General features: G+C 45.9%; 1 protein-coding gene across 7 annotated transcripts in view; it reads right to left on the bottom strand.

Moving 5' to 3' along the window:
• The window catches only part of LOC149372082 (sodium-dependent dopamine transporter-like), an 85933-nt gene that overhangs the window by 14189 nt on the left and 55881 nt on the right, over positions 1-15863 (bottom strand). For 5 of the 7 annotated variants that reach the window (XM_089566453.1, XM_089566454.1, XM_089566456.1 and 2 more), the window contains 7 exons: positions 14246-14444; positions 8699-8839; positions 6442-6585; positions 5951-6065; positions 4637-4769; positions 4402-4536; positions 2969-3197 (listed from right to left, as the gene is read on the bottom strand). In XM_089566453.1, the coding sequence (XP_089422579.1) occupies positions 2969-3197; positions 4402-4536; positions 4637-4769; positions 5951-6065; positions 6442-6585; positions 8699-8839; positions 14246-14444 (1096 nt within the window). The remainder of the gene's footprint in view (positions 1-2968; positions 3198-4401; positions 4537-4636; positions 4770-5950; positions 6066-6441; positions 6586-8698; positions 8840-14245; positions 14445-15863) is intronic. The other 2 variants (XM_089566457.1, XM_089566459.1) reach the window with 1 other exon arrangement.

Raw genomic sequence — 15863 nt, 5'->3', positions numbered from 1 at the left:
AGATAAAAAGCGCTGTTCGCGATTAAGCAGACTTTTTAGGTCGCCGCAATGGTGCTCGTGGTATAGAAGAAATCCCACAGCGCAAGCTGTCCCACTTTTCTCTACATAGCCAGTCCAATAAGTTATAGCGAATAAACACCAATCGTAAGAATGGTTCACGTGCGCATAATCGTCATAGCGTTGCCTGCTACGTGTCATCCGCTAGACGCAAGACGCGTGCTTTGGACTGGCGTCCTGCTACGCACCCCAATGTCGCAGTTTTGGAAAAGGCAACGGCGGCCACATTTCGGTGTAAGAGAAATGCAATTGGGACCGAATGTCCACGTTTAGGTACGCGTTAAACAACCCCAGGAGCCAAAATAATGATGACGGGAACCGCCTCTATTGCGTACTTCATAACCCAAAATGCGCCTTTCATATTTTATATAAGATTTATGGATTTTTATATTCCACAACCAATAGGGATCTATCATATTAATTTATGCAATGAAAGACGCCACATCGCTTTGCAATAGTTGTTTGTCTTCAAGCAAATAGGAATTACCAGCGTAAAGTTGATCGAATTCAGGTATGGTTTATGTGCATTTAACTGTCTTCCCTCCGACAGCGCAAATGAGAGAACGTGTCTCGCTATCGCCACGAAGCTTTCGCATACGCTATCTTGGGAACTGATTAATTGTATTTTTTGTACATCAGAAAAAGACTTGTCGCGACTGATATTTGCATATGCGAGAAACTGCGTTCTCGTTATACGGTTGACATCGCACTCGTATCGCGCTCATATCTGGCCGCGGAAGCGCTGTTAATTAGTGTTGGTGTCAGCGGCAAATTACTCTGGAATCTTTCCATAAGGGTACGTTCAAGCTTTTCGCTTTGTAACTGCTTACCCTGTTCCAGCTTCATTCACACTACAGCTGAAGGTACGGATCTGCAGCTAAGATGATAATGATGAACACATCTAATTGTATCTAAAATTTGTGGTCGGTCCTCCTATTCCCAGAGTCCATCGGACCTTGCAGCTGCTCTTGCACTTTCGGTCAACTTCTGCCGAACGTTCGGGTCTGAGCTGGACAGAATTTCCTACCATCGCTCAATCGTCGGTTCTTTTACCATTTCTATTTCCGTGTTGTCCTGGCAGGCCCACAGCAGGTGGTACACTGTTAGCAAAAAAACACCCAAAAGGGAGTAAATGGCTTGTCCTCTAACGCACACCCAAAGGAGGTTTTTTTTACTCCATACGTATGGTGTTTTTATTTACTCCCTTATATAAGGAGGTTATTTTGGAGTGAAAAGGGAGTAAAGTTTTTACTACCCACAGAAATGAAGCCCAAAAATGGCGTCATGTTTATTTATCCTCATTCAGGCTCACTCTTACAGCAGTGACAGCGGCGGAAACGGGCAGTAGCTCTGCGGGCCGCCGGCAACCCAACTTGGGAAACTGCGCTGCCCTAATGTGACCCCGCGTCACGCATTCTTTCCGCCGTCTGCTAGCCCAGCGGCGGCGTACGCGGCAGGAGTCGTCTGCTTGTCGTCTCCTTTTGCTGTACGAGCTCGTTTCGTTGGCCATGTTCGTAGATAAAGGGATGTAACCTTATAATCAATAGTTCAAAACTGAAAAGGAGACGCTGGGTAGTTTTCACGGTCATGCACCACGCTATATTTGACCCAAAACCAGAGCAGAAAAAATGAAAATACACCTGATGGTAGTTTGGAATGGCAGTGCTTGCTTTCATATTCGCGTCATTAAGGCTTGGATTTTAAACATGGCTGAGGAAAAATGTGGCCTCATGAGCTCAATCAAGAGCTCAGCGTTGACACTATGTTCTATCACAGTTCCATGCTCATGCAACACATTGCAAGGGCCACACTGAAAAAAGCCTGTGAGAATTAGGCCTAAGCGGGGAGCTGTAACGGGGTGGCGACACAAACCAAGGAAAGTTAGGTATGGTTAGAGCACTGGAGGCTTCACAGGAGCAATTCAATTATGTACCGTACTGTAGCGGAAAACGGCGACAAGCCGATATCTTGTACCGCGGCAGGCGCCCGTGAAGGAGCAGAAGTCAGCAGAGATCCGGCGACGATGGTAACCAAGCGGTCTTCACTCACTGCCGTTATCAGACGACTGACCAGAAGCAGACGAGACGCTAGGTGGCGGGGCGGATTGCGCAAATTGGTGTTTTTTTACTCCATTTCGGCACTGGTGGAGTATTTGGCACAATTAACTCCCTTTCTAGATTGGAGTAAATGCTGGTAAATCCTCATTTTTACTCCCTTATTCCCTCATGGGAGTAAATTGGAGGACAGTCCACCTTTTTACTCCCCACTTATGGAGTAAATGTTTTCATAAATGGAGTAAAAAGGGTGGCGGCCACCCTTTTTACTCCCTTTTGGGTATATTTTTGTTTACAGTGTACAGGACCGCCTCTATGTCACAGTATGTACACAAGGTTTCAAATTCAGACAAGCAAGTACAAGGTTGCAGGGGCGAGTGGACAGAGCACCTCCTTCTGCAAACCCTCGCACACATATCAGCAGGATAATAAAAAAATGTTAGCCCACTCACCAGAGTAACGAGACGAAGAAAGCAGAGGCGTTGACCTCGTTCCCTTCGAAGATGAGAGTGAACCTCTCAGACATAGGATATACCATGCAGCGGAATCGCACAGAACCTGTTACCTTTCTTTTTAGTGGTTAATTGTTCTTATCAGCTTAAAATGACATAAAACTATAAAACTAAGCAATATCTAGTAATTTTTAATTTTTTCCCATCGTTTTGAGCGCCACTGGTACCAGATAATACAGAACTGACTCTGAAACAACCATGGGTTGAAAACGAGGTTAATGATAGGATATCCTTTATGTCAGGAATCTAGTCAAACGAGGCTTTAGTCAAGTACGTTCGCGTTCATACCATGGCGTGTGTTTCCTTTTTCCATCTTCTACTAAGACTGCCGTATCTGCCACCCACCTTCTTGGAGGAACTTGATGCAGGTCCTGTTGATGGCTTTGGAGACGAAGCCCAGGCAGGAGAAGACCACCACGCCGCTGAAGAACGAGACGACGATGTTGACCAGCACCACAATGACAGCGTCGTGCACCAGGCCCCGGTACTTGCTACCACGCCGACCCAGAAGCTGTAGCAGGCTGGTGCCCGTGCAGAGGCTTAGCGCCACCTGAGCGGCCGCGTCGTTCCACACCTGCGAGTACAGCGCCAAGCCGCTATTCACCCGGCGTTCCACATAGCAGGGCAGGCACCCTCACATGCACTTCATTAGAATTAGTGAGCTCTGATGCGGTTGTACGGCCTCGCTTCTTCGCCGTTCTAGAATTTCGCCACACCTGAGATTGTTACATTTCTGCTCGTTAAACCAACATTTGAATCACGTATAAATTTTTTAAATATGTTCTCCAGAAATTATGTTATTGTTTGGCTCTTCAAGAATGGCCCCTACCCACGAGGACGGATTTCGTTAGGATCTAGTAATGAAAGCACCCCCTTTCTCGCAGATAAAAATGCAATGATTGAAATGATTTAAAGAGGGAGAATTTAGGCATACAAGGCCAAAATTTACATAAAAGAGAAAAAAAACTGGGGAAGCAATAGATCAAAGAATTGCATTTTATGTGTTTAAAACTATATTGTCTTCGTTTTCTCTTCTTGTTCTTGTTTTCTTAGCCGTTATTAGGGACTTCAGTCAAGCGTTTGTGTGAAGAGAATACAGCGAAATTGGCTTCATTAACTCTCCGCACTGTACGGCGCGTCGTGTGCTGCCAACTACATTTTCTTTCGATCCCAGTGCGGTGCCCTACGACACTGCAGGTGCCTAAGTTACGAAACCCAGCGAGGCGCTGCGGTCTGAAAATTTTCAAGCACATCATTCATATCATCATGCGAACGCGATGAACTTACAAAATGCAATTTGGTCCCAACTTTCGGCAGCCCGTACGACGAGTTTGTTAGTCTAATGAGAAATACCTTTACAAGAGAGCACATCATTCCAGCCGAATATTAAAAGCCGTAGACAGATGGAGATTACAGCGGGACCGGATAAGTTGGTATCGCTTATGCACAACGAAAAGGTCAAGACACCGTAAGGGACAAAAGCGCCGAGTAATTTAGCCCCCTACGTGTCACCCTCTTTTTCGTTCTCTTGGTCATGCGCAGCTCTAAAATGAAGTTCCGCACTACTTGACTGCTAGGCAAAGACGAATCAACTAGTGCTTCAGTTCTTTGGGACATCCGTAGAGCCATCGGCGTTCTCAACCATCATTATTACCGGCTCATCGCGTATTTTAGTGCTTGAATTTCTACTAATGGCTGCGAGCCAAAGAAAATTGTGCTGGTGATGTGAGAAATTGAAGAAAGCATATTTAGAGAAAGAAATTTGCGTGGTATCTTACATCTGGTTTCCTTAGCGTTTTCCATTCAAAGGAGAAGTAGTAGTGGAGTCCGTTCAGGAACCCTGGGTCACTCGTGATGGTACCGAATATTGAGCACATGAAGAGTATTAACACTATGGCGGGCAGGATGGCTGTCTGAAAATAAATGAAAGAAGAAAGCAATGAGAGTCGTTTGAGAAAGAGTTATAAATTTAGTGCTAGAACCCTTGTTAAGATCAGTTTATTTAGCGCTCACCTTTCGGAAAGAGATCTTGCCTCGGATGACGTTGAGGTAGGTCACAATCCATCCTCCCAGTAGGCACAGCAACAGGGGCCACGATACAGTTCCCAGGGAACGGACCTCGGACGTCAACTTGGTCACTACTTCACTGGGAGGAATTGTGGGCTGCTTCAGCTCAGTGTCCCATCTACTCAGTCATTCACTGTAACTCGCATGAACAGCACTTTCAAACTGAAGGAGAGCTGGTGTTTGAAGGTGCATAAAAAAAAATGCCAGTGGTTTTATTTTTAGTTTTAATGCGTTAGCATTACAACCAGCGTTAGCGCAAAAAGTGTCCAGCGTTGCCCGCGGCATGTGAAGCCTCAGGAAAAGAGCCAAAGTAGAGAGAAGGGAAGGACGAGAGGAAAACAAAGAGGGAAGGAAGAGGGGGGGGGGGGGGAGGAGGAAATTACACGCAAATCGAGTCGGTGGGAGGCGAGGGATGGGGAGAGAGACAGAAACCGCTGTCTCCAAACAGCCGAGGGGTGGGGCGAATATCAAGGGGGTACGGCATGTACACGGTGATTGATGGACTAGATCGCACCACTCGCCACCGTCAGGGGAACACAATGCTAACGCCTACTCTACCGTTTGAATCGCAGTGACAGTGCTTTACTCTTGTCCTTTCAGTTCTTGAGAACTTTTTTCGATCAAGATTTAATGAATTTCTCTGCTAACTCCCTAAGGAATCTGTACGACGCATTATCAGAAAGAAAAAAAAAACATGAACCACCATGATGCTGAATGCCATAGGTATCAAGACGGCCATTTCCAAAAACGCAAAGTCGCACTACACTTTCTGCGATCATGCTTGCCAGCCGTACAAGGTCACGCATGCACATAAAAAATAGAAAGTGGACACATCGAGCCGCTCTTGATGGACCGCCTCTTTCGTTACAAGTCAAGAACATCACTTAGAACTAAGAGAAGAGTGTGCACTGCAAAAGGCTGAACACACCATGCTTTGCGCAGCACACTGACGGTTCGTACAAATCGCCCGCATTCTTGTCTGTCTTCTTTAGTGCTGCTGCGGCAGTTGGGTACGACGCGAGTACGTCGCACTTGTTTGCGTTTTCTCTGCTGTGACGTTAAAGAAGTGGCCTTCGCCAGTCTGCGCCACTCTCACGCTTATTTGATCAGCACTGCAAACGGTCTTTACCTGGTCCTGGAGGTAACAACCATTTTCACTACAGCCGATGGGCGAAGTAAAGAAAGTCTTCTTTCTGCTCTGCTGGAATTATCCGATGTTCGGGTATACACCTGGACCAAGAGACACTGCAAAGCCCTTACTGAAAGTACACTTCGCTGGGAGCGCGTATCCAGACGACTTCGGTGCCGCTGTCGTTGCCGGAAAAGTTCGTCGGGATGCAATGATGAAAGCGCGGTTCCTCGGTGCTGGGACAGCCTGCGCAAGGAGACAAACAACAGCCTACGTGAGCGCATACGGAGTATCGCTGTTATTGAGTACTCCAGACCTTGTCCAAACCTTCGCCTGTGTCTATTTCGGGGGGAGGCAAAACCATTTCATTCGATTGAACTTGCGCTAAGTGCAACGGTGCTTGCTCACTTTCGCGATAAATAATGCATTAGACTGCAGTGCACAGCTGAAAGACAGCCCCACGAGCTAGAACTTAATCTTGGCGATAGCATGAGACACTTCTGACTGCTGCGCGACAAGCTTGCTGCGCCGGTATCGCTCGGCCGATAATGAATGCGAAGACACTTGCAGAGAAAGTCAAGAGAAGGTTGGTTGAACGTAGAATGTTGCAACTCGTACCCACCCTTGACTACAGTCTCGTTGCCGCAGTGGCTCCAAGGCAGCGTCTCCTGCATCGAGGAGAACAGGTACAGCAGCACCCAGGTCAAGATGGCCATGTAGTAGACCGACATCAGCGCCAGAAGGCTCGAGTAGGCGTAGCCCACTCCTGCAGCGTAGAGGGAGAGACAGAAACACCAAGTGCCGTTCAGTGTGCGGCTGTGACGGATACCCTCACAGAGAAAACATCTAGCGCTGTAGCTGCTAAGGGCACTGTGGAAATATGGTGCTGCTTCAGCACTTCCGTGGGGTAAATTCCACAATAGGTTAGAGAGAAGCCAACAGCCACAGAAACCAAGGGGCGCAGGAAATTTTTAATTAATTTATTTATTTTGTGGTGTTGATCAATTTATAACGAGCCCCTCATTCCCCTTTCCTTGTCTGCTTAATTGCTTAACGAGGGCCTCGGTTCTGGCAGCCTTGATGCCTTAGGAAGCATAAGAGGGTTCTCACACAGCTTCCACCCTCGCCGTTCGATGACGTTCTACCTCACATCAGCGGTAACTAAGGACGTGCTACGTCCGCCGCTTAAGAACGTGGGTGGCGCTGGTGAACACTCCCAAGGTTAGGTTATTTGTAAACATAAATACCCCCGAAAGCAGAAGGTTTGACAGCCGTCGCCGTAGCTCAGCGGTAGAGCACCGGACGCGTAATTCGGAGGTCGTGGGTTCGGATCCCACCGGCGGCATGTGGTTGTTTTTTCTTCTGCTTTTCTGATCAATTAGCTTTAAGCGATAACATATTCAGTAATATAAATTGATCAACACCACAAAATAAATAAATTAATTAAAAATCCCCTGTGCCCCTTGGTTTCTGTGGCTGTTGGCTTCTCTCATATTTATAACGGGCCCCTCATTCCCCTTTCCTTGTCTGCACAATAGGTTAGAGTGCTACAGGTGCTTTCAATTAAATCACCTTCAGGCCAGTGTTTCTTCATAGAAATAGAACAGTGAATAACCAGAAAGAATCTCATTCATCCTTGCCCGATACAGCGACTCCTCTATACTTTGAAAGTATACAGGAGGCGCTGCCCGATATTGATAGAACGTCACACGGCTCTGTAAGCTCTGAGACAATTAATTATAGTATAATGAGACAATTAATTACAGTATAATAAGGGAGTAATTAGTGATTAGCATCAACCCAAGCACAGCTAAAAGGTTACAAAGGAAATATAGAGGAGACACTGGCGTCAGGCACGTTAAATATCCAGGAACTATGTTTGCACGGCACGTTTAGAAATTAGCGGGCGCCTAGCAAGCAAATGCTGCGTTTTTCCCCATGCTCCCCTAAAGGTTTCACAGAAATTTCGCAGTTGAAGAAAAAATAGCGCACGATTGACTGCGGTTATGCAAGACGCGAATTAGGTGCGCGAGCACTGCGGTTTTCATTCTTTCATTGGTCTTTCTCTACCTCACATTCTTAGAATCCTGGGAGTCCTCAGACATAGTCATTAAGGTGCCTAGAGAGATCATTCACGCAACTTTCCTCAGGTCGATTAAGTCTCCACCCGCGTTCGTTATAATCTATGACGATGTACCTAGCCTCACGTAGTGTCTGCCAAGTAAGGCTCCGACTCCAACAGACTAAATGTGGAAAGCCGAGCAGCCGAATAACTTTGTTCGTGCGGCGCAGCAGTGTCATTGCACATTTCTTGGAAGTGCACTGTGAGCGACATCAGCGTTCAAATTGACTAGCGTACGACCTGACAAGTGAGGCTACACGAACCTGGAGCCGATACCGCCAGTAGTCACTAGCAAATGAATGCCTCAAAAGGCATTTCAAACACACAAAGCTGTTCTTTCACTGAGCCTTCACAGAAGATTTTGTTTCTCAATCTCTCCATTGTAGATCAGAAAAGGAAATGCGATGGTTAAAACAAGTACCTAGACAACACATGCGCGGGAGCTGCAGCGCGTGTTTGAACAGCATTCATTCATGCCAGGAAACGTGGCCTCCTACGCAAAAGTGAATTGTGAATGGATAAGAAGTTGCCGAAAAAAAAGAACAGCCGTACAAAGACTGTCCTAGCGTAGGCGGAGATAACAGTTCCACACGCACTCCAAGGTGCACTTAGCACTGATCTGGACGGGGTGTTGCAGATGGGCCGTCAATTGAGACCCTCAGAAGCTGAGCAGCCTTTGTGTGCTGAAGCCTTGCAGATATCTGGCGACACGGGGCGCGCTAATGGAAGCGAGCGGGCGGAACCGGCGTTGCCTCACCTTTGAAGATAGGCACCAGGTGTCCCAGGCATTGTCCGCCGCCCTTCTTGTTGGCGTGCAGTCGGCCAATGGTTTGTTCCAGGTAGTAGAGCGGGAAGCCCACCAGGACAAACAGGATTATGCACGGTACCAGGACCACACCTGCAGCATTGAGAGAAACCACTGTAACACCTTCGCGGCATTGCAAAGGCGACTGCTGAGACACTAAAGGAATTTCTAATCGGAACATGTTTTTTTTATTTAATCATTTGTTCAGAAATTCCTGCAGCGCCACCAGACATTATTCATAAGGGCAGAATCGAAAGTGGGATAAACAAAGAAGTTGAAAAACTCATCTCTCTTTTCTGCACTTTTCTGTTATCGAATGAATTCCCCTAGTTTGAAGCTGCACGTTCCAAATAAGAAAATGTTAGGGTTTTACGGGGTTTTGTGAGAACTTTTTGTGGTACTAAAGTTATCCAAATATTTCAAGAAATGCTTCGGCGCGGCAGACAAGGACAAAACGTAGAATAACACCACAGAGCGCCAACTAACAACTGATTTTATTGGAACCCGCGTCAACGAATATATGCTTTGCGCTCATCAATGACAACAGAAAAAAGATAACATGCAGTGAAGACAGCATTAGGCAAAAAATGATCAGCACCCATGGCACGTGTGGCACACGCGTACGTCGTCATGCCCCAAATCTAATCATTCTGATAGGAATTCTAATTCTCTCTTGAGAAGCGTCACAGATGGATTGCTCACGCATGTGTTTGTCCCCGAACGAAGGATGACTGCTGCTTCAAAAATTTCTCTTTGAAGCTTGTCTTTTCTGCGGGCTAAAATAACTGTACCGCTGAAGAGCGGGAAACAGCCACATTCTTTGCAGTGCGCCAGCAGGTGCTCCCCAGTGCGGTTCTTAAGAGAGTTTGAATGTTCTCTTAGTCTGTCATTTATGCGCCTGCCGGTTTGTCCAACATAAAACTGACCACAGGTGAACTTGATTTTATAGATCACGCCTACTGCACATGGGATGAAAGGATTTTGGTGTTTTATGCCGCAGACTATTCTTTTTGATTGCACCCTGCCAACCATCGGGCATAGTGTTGACAGTTTACAAGGTGCAGTAAAAACCATGCTGACACCATGCTTCGCAGACACCTTTTTAAGGTTGTGTGAAACTTTGTGTATGTATGGAACAACCTCAAATTTCTTTTCTCTTGAAGGTTCCTGTGATGTGGCCGCTCTGCCTGGGTTCTTCAACTTTTTGAATAATGATTCCGCGGCTCCCACCATCAGGGATGACTTGTAGCCGGCCATGCGAAGACGCTCTGTTTGAGTTCTAAAACTGTCGCTAACTTTGTGCTCGCAAGACTTTAGAAGGGCGGATTTAAATAGGGAAACCACAAGACCGCGTTTTACAAGTTTTGAATGGCAGGAATTGAAGGGCAATGGAGCCTTCTTACACCGCGGGAGATACTGCCAACAAATGTGCTCTTTGTTATCAAAAGATAACCTTAAATCCAAAAATTGAATGCACTGCGAAGATGGCAACTCAGAGGTGAAACGGAGGGAATTAGACACGCTAGAAAAAACAGGCAGAATGTCTCCGGCTATATCTTCAAGAACGTCTGCTTGGGATATCTTTAAAATAACCAAAAAACCATCTACATATCTCAGAACTTTCACGACGCAACCGTGTGTCAAATTGAGCGCAAGTTGGCGGTCGAACTTTGCAAGGAATATTTCAGAAAGAACAGGGGCAACACAGGACCCAATGCAAATTCCTTTTCTCTGTACATAAAATCCGTCTTCAAATTTAACAATTGTCGACTCAAGATAAAATTTTAGAAGCTCTAGAAAAGATTCAATGGAGACACCACAAGTGTTCCGAAAGGCAACAGCACCCGACTGATCTATCAAATCCCTTACAGCAACGAAAAGATCACCGTGCGGAACTGAATAAAAAAGTTCCTCCAAATACTCCATCCCTTGTACATGAGTGTGTTTGTTTCCACTATGCACCCTGGCCAATCCCCCACCGTGAGTATGGGACATTAAGCCTGAGGACATGATCATCATCATCAACTTTTTGTGTGCCTGGCCATGCAGTCTTCCTCTGTGAGTATGTGCCATTCCTTCTGAGGCCGAAAAAACAACTTTTTGAGGATGAGGGTAGATTTATCTATCATTGCGATAGCGTATACTGATGTCCTTGTAGGATACAGTACTCTCTCGCCGACCGCAGGTAAGGGCAGCTCACCTCCAGGTCGACGGAACCGCGAGCAAAACTATGGGCTGCCTCATTACCAGGGTTGGCCTAATGCGCCAGAACCCAGATAATTTGGATCTGGCGGTCTTCGAGGGAGGTGTTACGAAGGAGTTGGATCTTGGTCGGGTAGACATTTCTACGGCAAAGTGTTGGACCGCTGTTGTAAAGCCTCTCGAGATCATCGTTGCTGAGGTGTCAGCGATCGCAAATGCTATTGCCGCCTCTTCGGCCTCAGCTTGGTTGTCGAGTACGATGGATGCGGCTGTGCGGAGTGCGCCACTGCTATCGACGACGGCTACAGCGTAATCTTTTTCGTTGGGATGTTCGCTGACATTCACGTGTACCGCCTCCTGCCTGTGAACAAAGTCTTTGTGCAGTGCTTTGGCCCAAGCCTGACGGCAAGCTACATTGTGTTCCGTGGAATGAAATTTATTCGGAGATACTCCGTGCGGCTTGAAGAGAAACAGCACTTTTTCAAGAAACACGCTATCTCTCGAGAGCTCTTTTTTTTTTTTTTGTTCCTGAACAGCGGCACTCGAGATAAAAGCCACGTGATTTGCCACTCTGAACCATTACGGCAGCCTGAAGGCACTTGAGAACCTACTTCTCGGGAGACATGTGCAGTGCAACTTCCTCGGCGGCGAACGACCTTAGGGGTGGTTTTTCCAATGTTTGTATAGACATTATGCTCTAAGCCATCAAAGTGCTTTCGAGATATTTTACTGCCTGAACTTTTCCCTTAAAGCCAGCGAGCGTATTCGGAAGAGTGGCAGACCGAGTAGGGGGAGGAGGAGAACAATAAAGTTTGAATTATTCCTTTCCTTAGCCCACCATTAAACATAAGCCTCAAGGAATATCCCTGACAGCAGTAAATCTGACAAGGCTTTACACAACCTTTTCTTGACATAGTAATATATAACATGTTGCGCTGCTTGACCTATCGGACACTTCAAGATAAATTTTAACACTCACGACCACGCGCAAACGAAAAATTTCGTAAGCAAATGGTCAGTCGCTCCCCAAAGCTCTCAAATTACGTAAGGTGATCTGACAGTCACAGTGCACCAGCAAGGTGCTACGACATGCGGTAGCTACCGCACAAAATCATAACTAGGTGGGCGATAAGTCCAATTTATTTTCGGTTTAGACGCCGGTTGTGTTCCTAGAGAAAGAAACTGAGTTCATGAGTTTTTTTTTGGTTCTGCTCTAGAGCGAAGAAATGGCCAGAAAATGTTTAGTTGTTTAATTAAGTAATTACGTAATCACTTAATTATGTGATTAATTACGTGATTAAATAGTTAATTATAATTAATTAATTAATCGTTCATTGTTTGTTTGTTTGTTTGTTTGTTTGTTTGTTTGTTTGTTTGTTTGTTTGTTTGTTTGTTTAATGAACGCTCAGGGCCATTGGCGTTTGACAGAGGCGTGGTTACAAGTATAAAACGAAAAATAACCAAAGAACTGAATGGAACTAATCTTATAAAAATAGTCACAGATGTGTCTGCTCATATAATATTAGCTAAAGCCTTCTTGAAAAGCTGGTAATCTTTGATGCTTGCTGTCGGTACGGGAACGTGATTCCACTCTGCTGCTGAAAGAAACGACTGACTAAAAGAAAGCGTCAGTTCTGCAAAATGGGACGAGCATTTTGCAGGCATGATTTAATCGCGTAGATAGGTGATGCGGAGGAGGGATGAATTCCCTACGCCATTGTGGATAATGAAACATGGAACAGGCAGATACGAAACATTTTCCGACGTGAAGCGAAGGAATGTAGACTAAGGCCCAATTTCATTGATAATATACTAGCTGCCCTGATTTAGTTAGAAATAATGAAACGGGCTAAATTATGTTGGACCATTTCTAGTGAATGAATTAAGTTTTCATGATGAGCGTCTCAGATGGATTCGGAGTACTCTACTTTTGGACATATTAAGGTCTTTCTTGTACGATAGCAGTTGCAGAACACATACAGCACGTCGAACACCACTTGTACAACAGCAGTGAACGTGTGAACGTGCTTTCGCTAACTTGCGGTGGATGTAACCCAGCATATGATTAGCATATATATGCGTTATGTAGAGACCAAGTGATAGTGGAAGTCAGGCGTGCACCAAGGAATTCATTATTCCCAACAGCGCAGCAAACACGGACAAAAGGGAGACTACACAAAACAAGCGCTGTGTCTAGTCCCCTTCGAGGGGTCTAGTCTCCCTTTTATCCGTTTGCTGCGATGTTGTGAATCATGAATATTTACCAACTCATCCAGCTTTCTTCATGCACCAAGGTACTTGTACAAACGTATACTTGTACGAACGAACGTACGTAGTTTGTCGCGAAAGAAACAAGGACATGAGAGAAACACAGGACCAGGCTCGTCCTGTATTCCTCTCATACCCTTGTTTCTCTCGCGCTAAGCTCCCTTCCAAAATATGACTTATTAACTAGCCGAAAGTTCCACTTTGATATTGAAATTACTTGCGACAAGAAAAAGTTCGTGCTCTCGAATTTCTGAACGCAACCAGGTCTCGGTGAGTATTACGATATCAGCGATGCAAGTGTAGCTAACGAAGTTAAGGCAGTCAAGTTTAACTATAATGCTGCGGATGTTAGTTAAAACAAACGGACATCTGTCAGGAAGAACGTCGGCATCCCTTCGCGCGTTCCTATGAACTGCCGTGTGGCGAGGTGATGTGATTATCATCATCTGAAGGCGGTTGCTGCGCATGCTCTTTAGCAGAGTTAGCTGCAGGATCATACGCGTAGTATTCTTATGAAGATGTCTGAGTGGATGCAGGTATTCCGCTTGCATAACACTGGGCCTTCTGTCAGAGCGCCCGCATCTTCTGGAGTCAAAATCTGCGTTCGTTCTGAGGTTCAGTCTGTGTACGCAAGTGTGCCCACTTGCGACAACTTTCACGTTTGTCCTGCTTTTCGTCTGCCTTTACCAGACAAGCATGTTTTATAATAGGGTCATGCTAATCATACCAACGGTGTTTCTTAAGTGTGTATTCGTGCTCTATATTTTGACAGGTATCTGAATATAAAGATAAACTTGTTCTATAAACATTTTTCAGTTTGAGCATGGCACCATTCTTAGAAAAGTGCTGTCATTCGCAATCTTCTTTGTGGACACTTCCTGCACAAAGCATTGCCTATCGAGAATTCAGACGTACTTCTTGGCGTCACCGCAGTTTTGTTTTCAACACTTCTATATGCGGAATTCTTCTGTACTCCAATCGTGCAGGCCGAAAGACCGCGACGTAATCTGCACAGACGCGTCCGCTCACCTCCGTGCTTGTAGGCGATGTAGGGGTACCTCCATATGTTGACGATGTCGGCGCTGGGCGCCAGGCAGGTAAGCAGAAAGGTGAGGCGCCGCGAACAGAGGCGCGCTTTCCCCTCCTCGCGGTCGTCGTTGTCCTCCTCGCCAGAGTCGAGAGAGATGGTGTCCAGCGGAGTGTCCAGTGGACACTCGCGCTCTTGCATCTGCGTAGAGGAGGAGAACACAGCAGACCACAGTGATTACCTCCTGCGCATTCCACTACGAGATGTCGCCACAAGGTTGCGATAAAAGAAGTAGAGCAGTGAGCCCTTCTTATTCGCTAATTCTAGGTTCCTCGGTGGTTCCTCCATTATACGGGTAGTTGGAAATAGGCTAAGCAAAATTAACCTGGCAACATTGGTGAAAGGCCACTTGATGGGAAGGGCTAAAGGCGAAAAATTGGTTATACAAAAGAAATGCAAGGTTTCTTATTTCATTCCTATAGGCGTTTTATATTCAGCAGATCTTTCGTTTCTGGCGAATGTAGAAGACGTTCAATTGATAAGGTCTAAATACGAAGCGAGGAGCAAAGCTACCCGCAATAAAGATTTCAACATGTTGAATTTTCGCATGTTGGAGTGGAGCGAAAGCTTGGAATGTGGGAAGTTTTCAGAAGATCAGGAATTTGATAACTGAAAGTTCAGAAAGTGGAGCTTAGTCTTGCAAAAGCTTGTCGCACAATAGAGGAAATCAGAAACTGTCAGCATGTAGCAAGCTCTAGATAAAATTGTATTTCATGATAGCATTGCCATACATGCGTGAATAGAGGCTCAAGAACTGCTATTCAGATACAAATTTTTTGTTCTCCTGTCGTTCCCTCTCTTGTCGAGCGGGGATTTTTAATTTTAACGAGACAGCGTTAATTAAGGGCCCTGTGTCGCAGAAAAGCAGGTGTCGTCGTTGGCGTCGGCGGCGTTGGCCGTGAGTGAAAAATCCCAGAAGCATTAATAAATAAAACTGAGTAGGAAATTGGTCCAGTTGGTGAATCGAACCGGGGCCTCCCGAGTGTGAGACGTCACACTGGAATGAATGAGACGTCACTTTGGAATGAACAAAGGCGCATCTAGTGAATACGGTGTTGTCTTAGAACGGGCTTTAGAGGCATGTACTGTGATGTCCATTCCTTTCGGGTGTACAACGAGATATGAGAGAGAGAGGCGTATCCTTTCGTTAAAAACCAATTTTCATTTCATTTTCCTTCCCTAACGCCGCAGTTCGGTTCGGGTGTCCAACGAGATATGAGAGGTCGTCGTTTCCTTAAAACCAATTTTCATTTCATTTTTCTTCCCTTACGGCGCGGTTCGGGTGTCCAGAGAAATATCACACATATAAATAGGCGTTGTTTCCTTTCCTTCGGGCAAGGCGTCGCGCCAAACGGGCGATGGCGTTCCGTGGACCCCTTGGCAACGCTGCAACACACTGTCGCATCCCACTCAGAGACGTAAGCATCCTCCAAATTTTATTTAATTTTTGGTCGGTTACTCTGACCACAAGCTCTCGTGATGTGGAAAGTTAATGACAAAGACAACATTGAATACTAAGACTTATGTGCTCTGCAGATCATACGTGGCTTGCACGAGAGC

Source organism: Amblyomma mixtum, chromosome 1 (genome assembly GCF_055824585.1).
Source record: "Amblyomma mixtum isolate Tamu chromosome 1, ASM5582458v1, whole genome shotgun sequence".
Classification (NCBI taxonomy): Eukaryota; Metazoa; Arthropoda; class Arachnida; order Ixodida; family Ixodidae; genus Amblyomma; species Amblyomma mixtum.
This window is presented reverse-complemented; position numbering and strand designations above follow the sequence as displayed.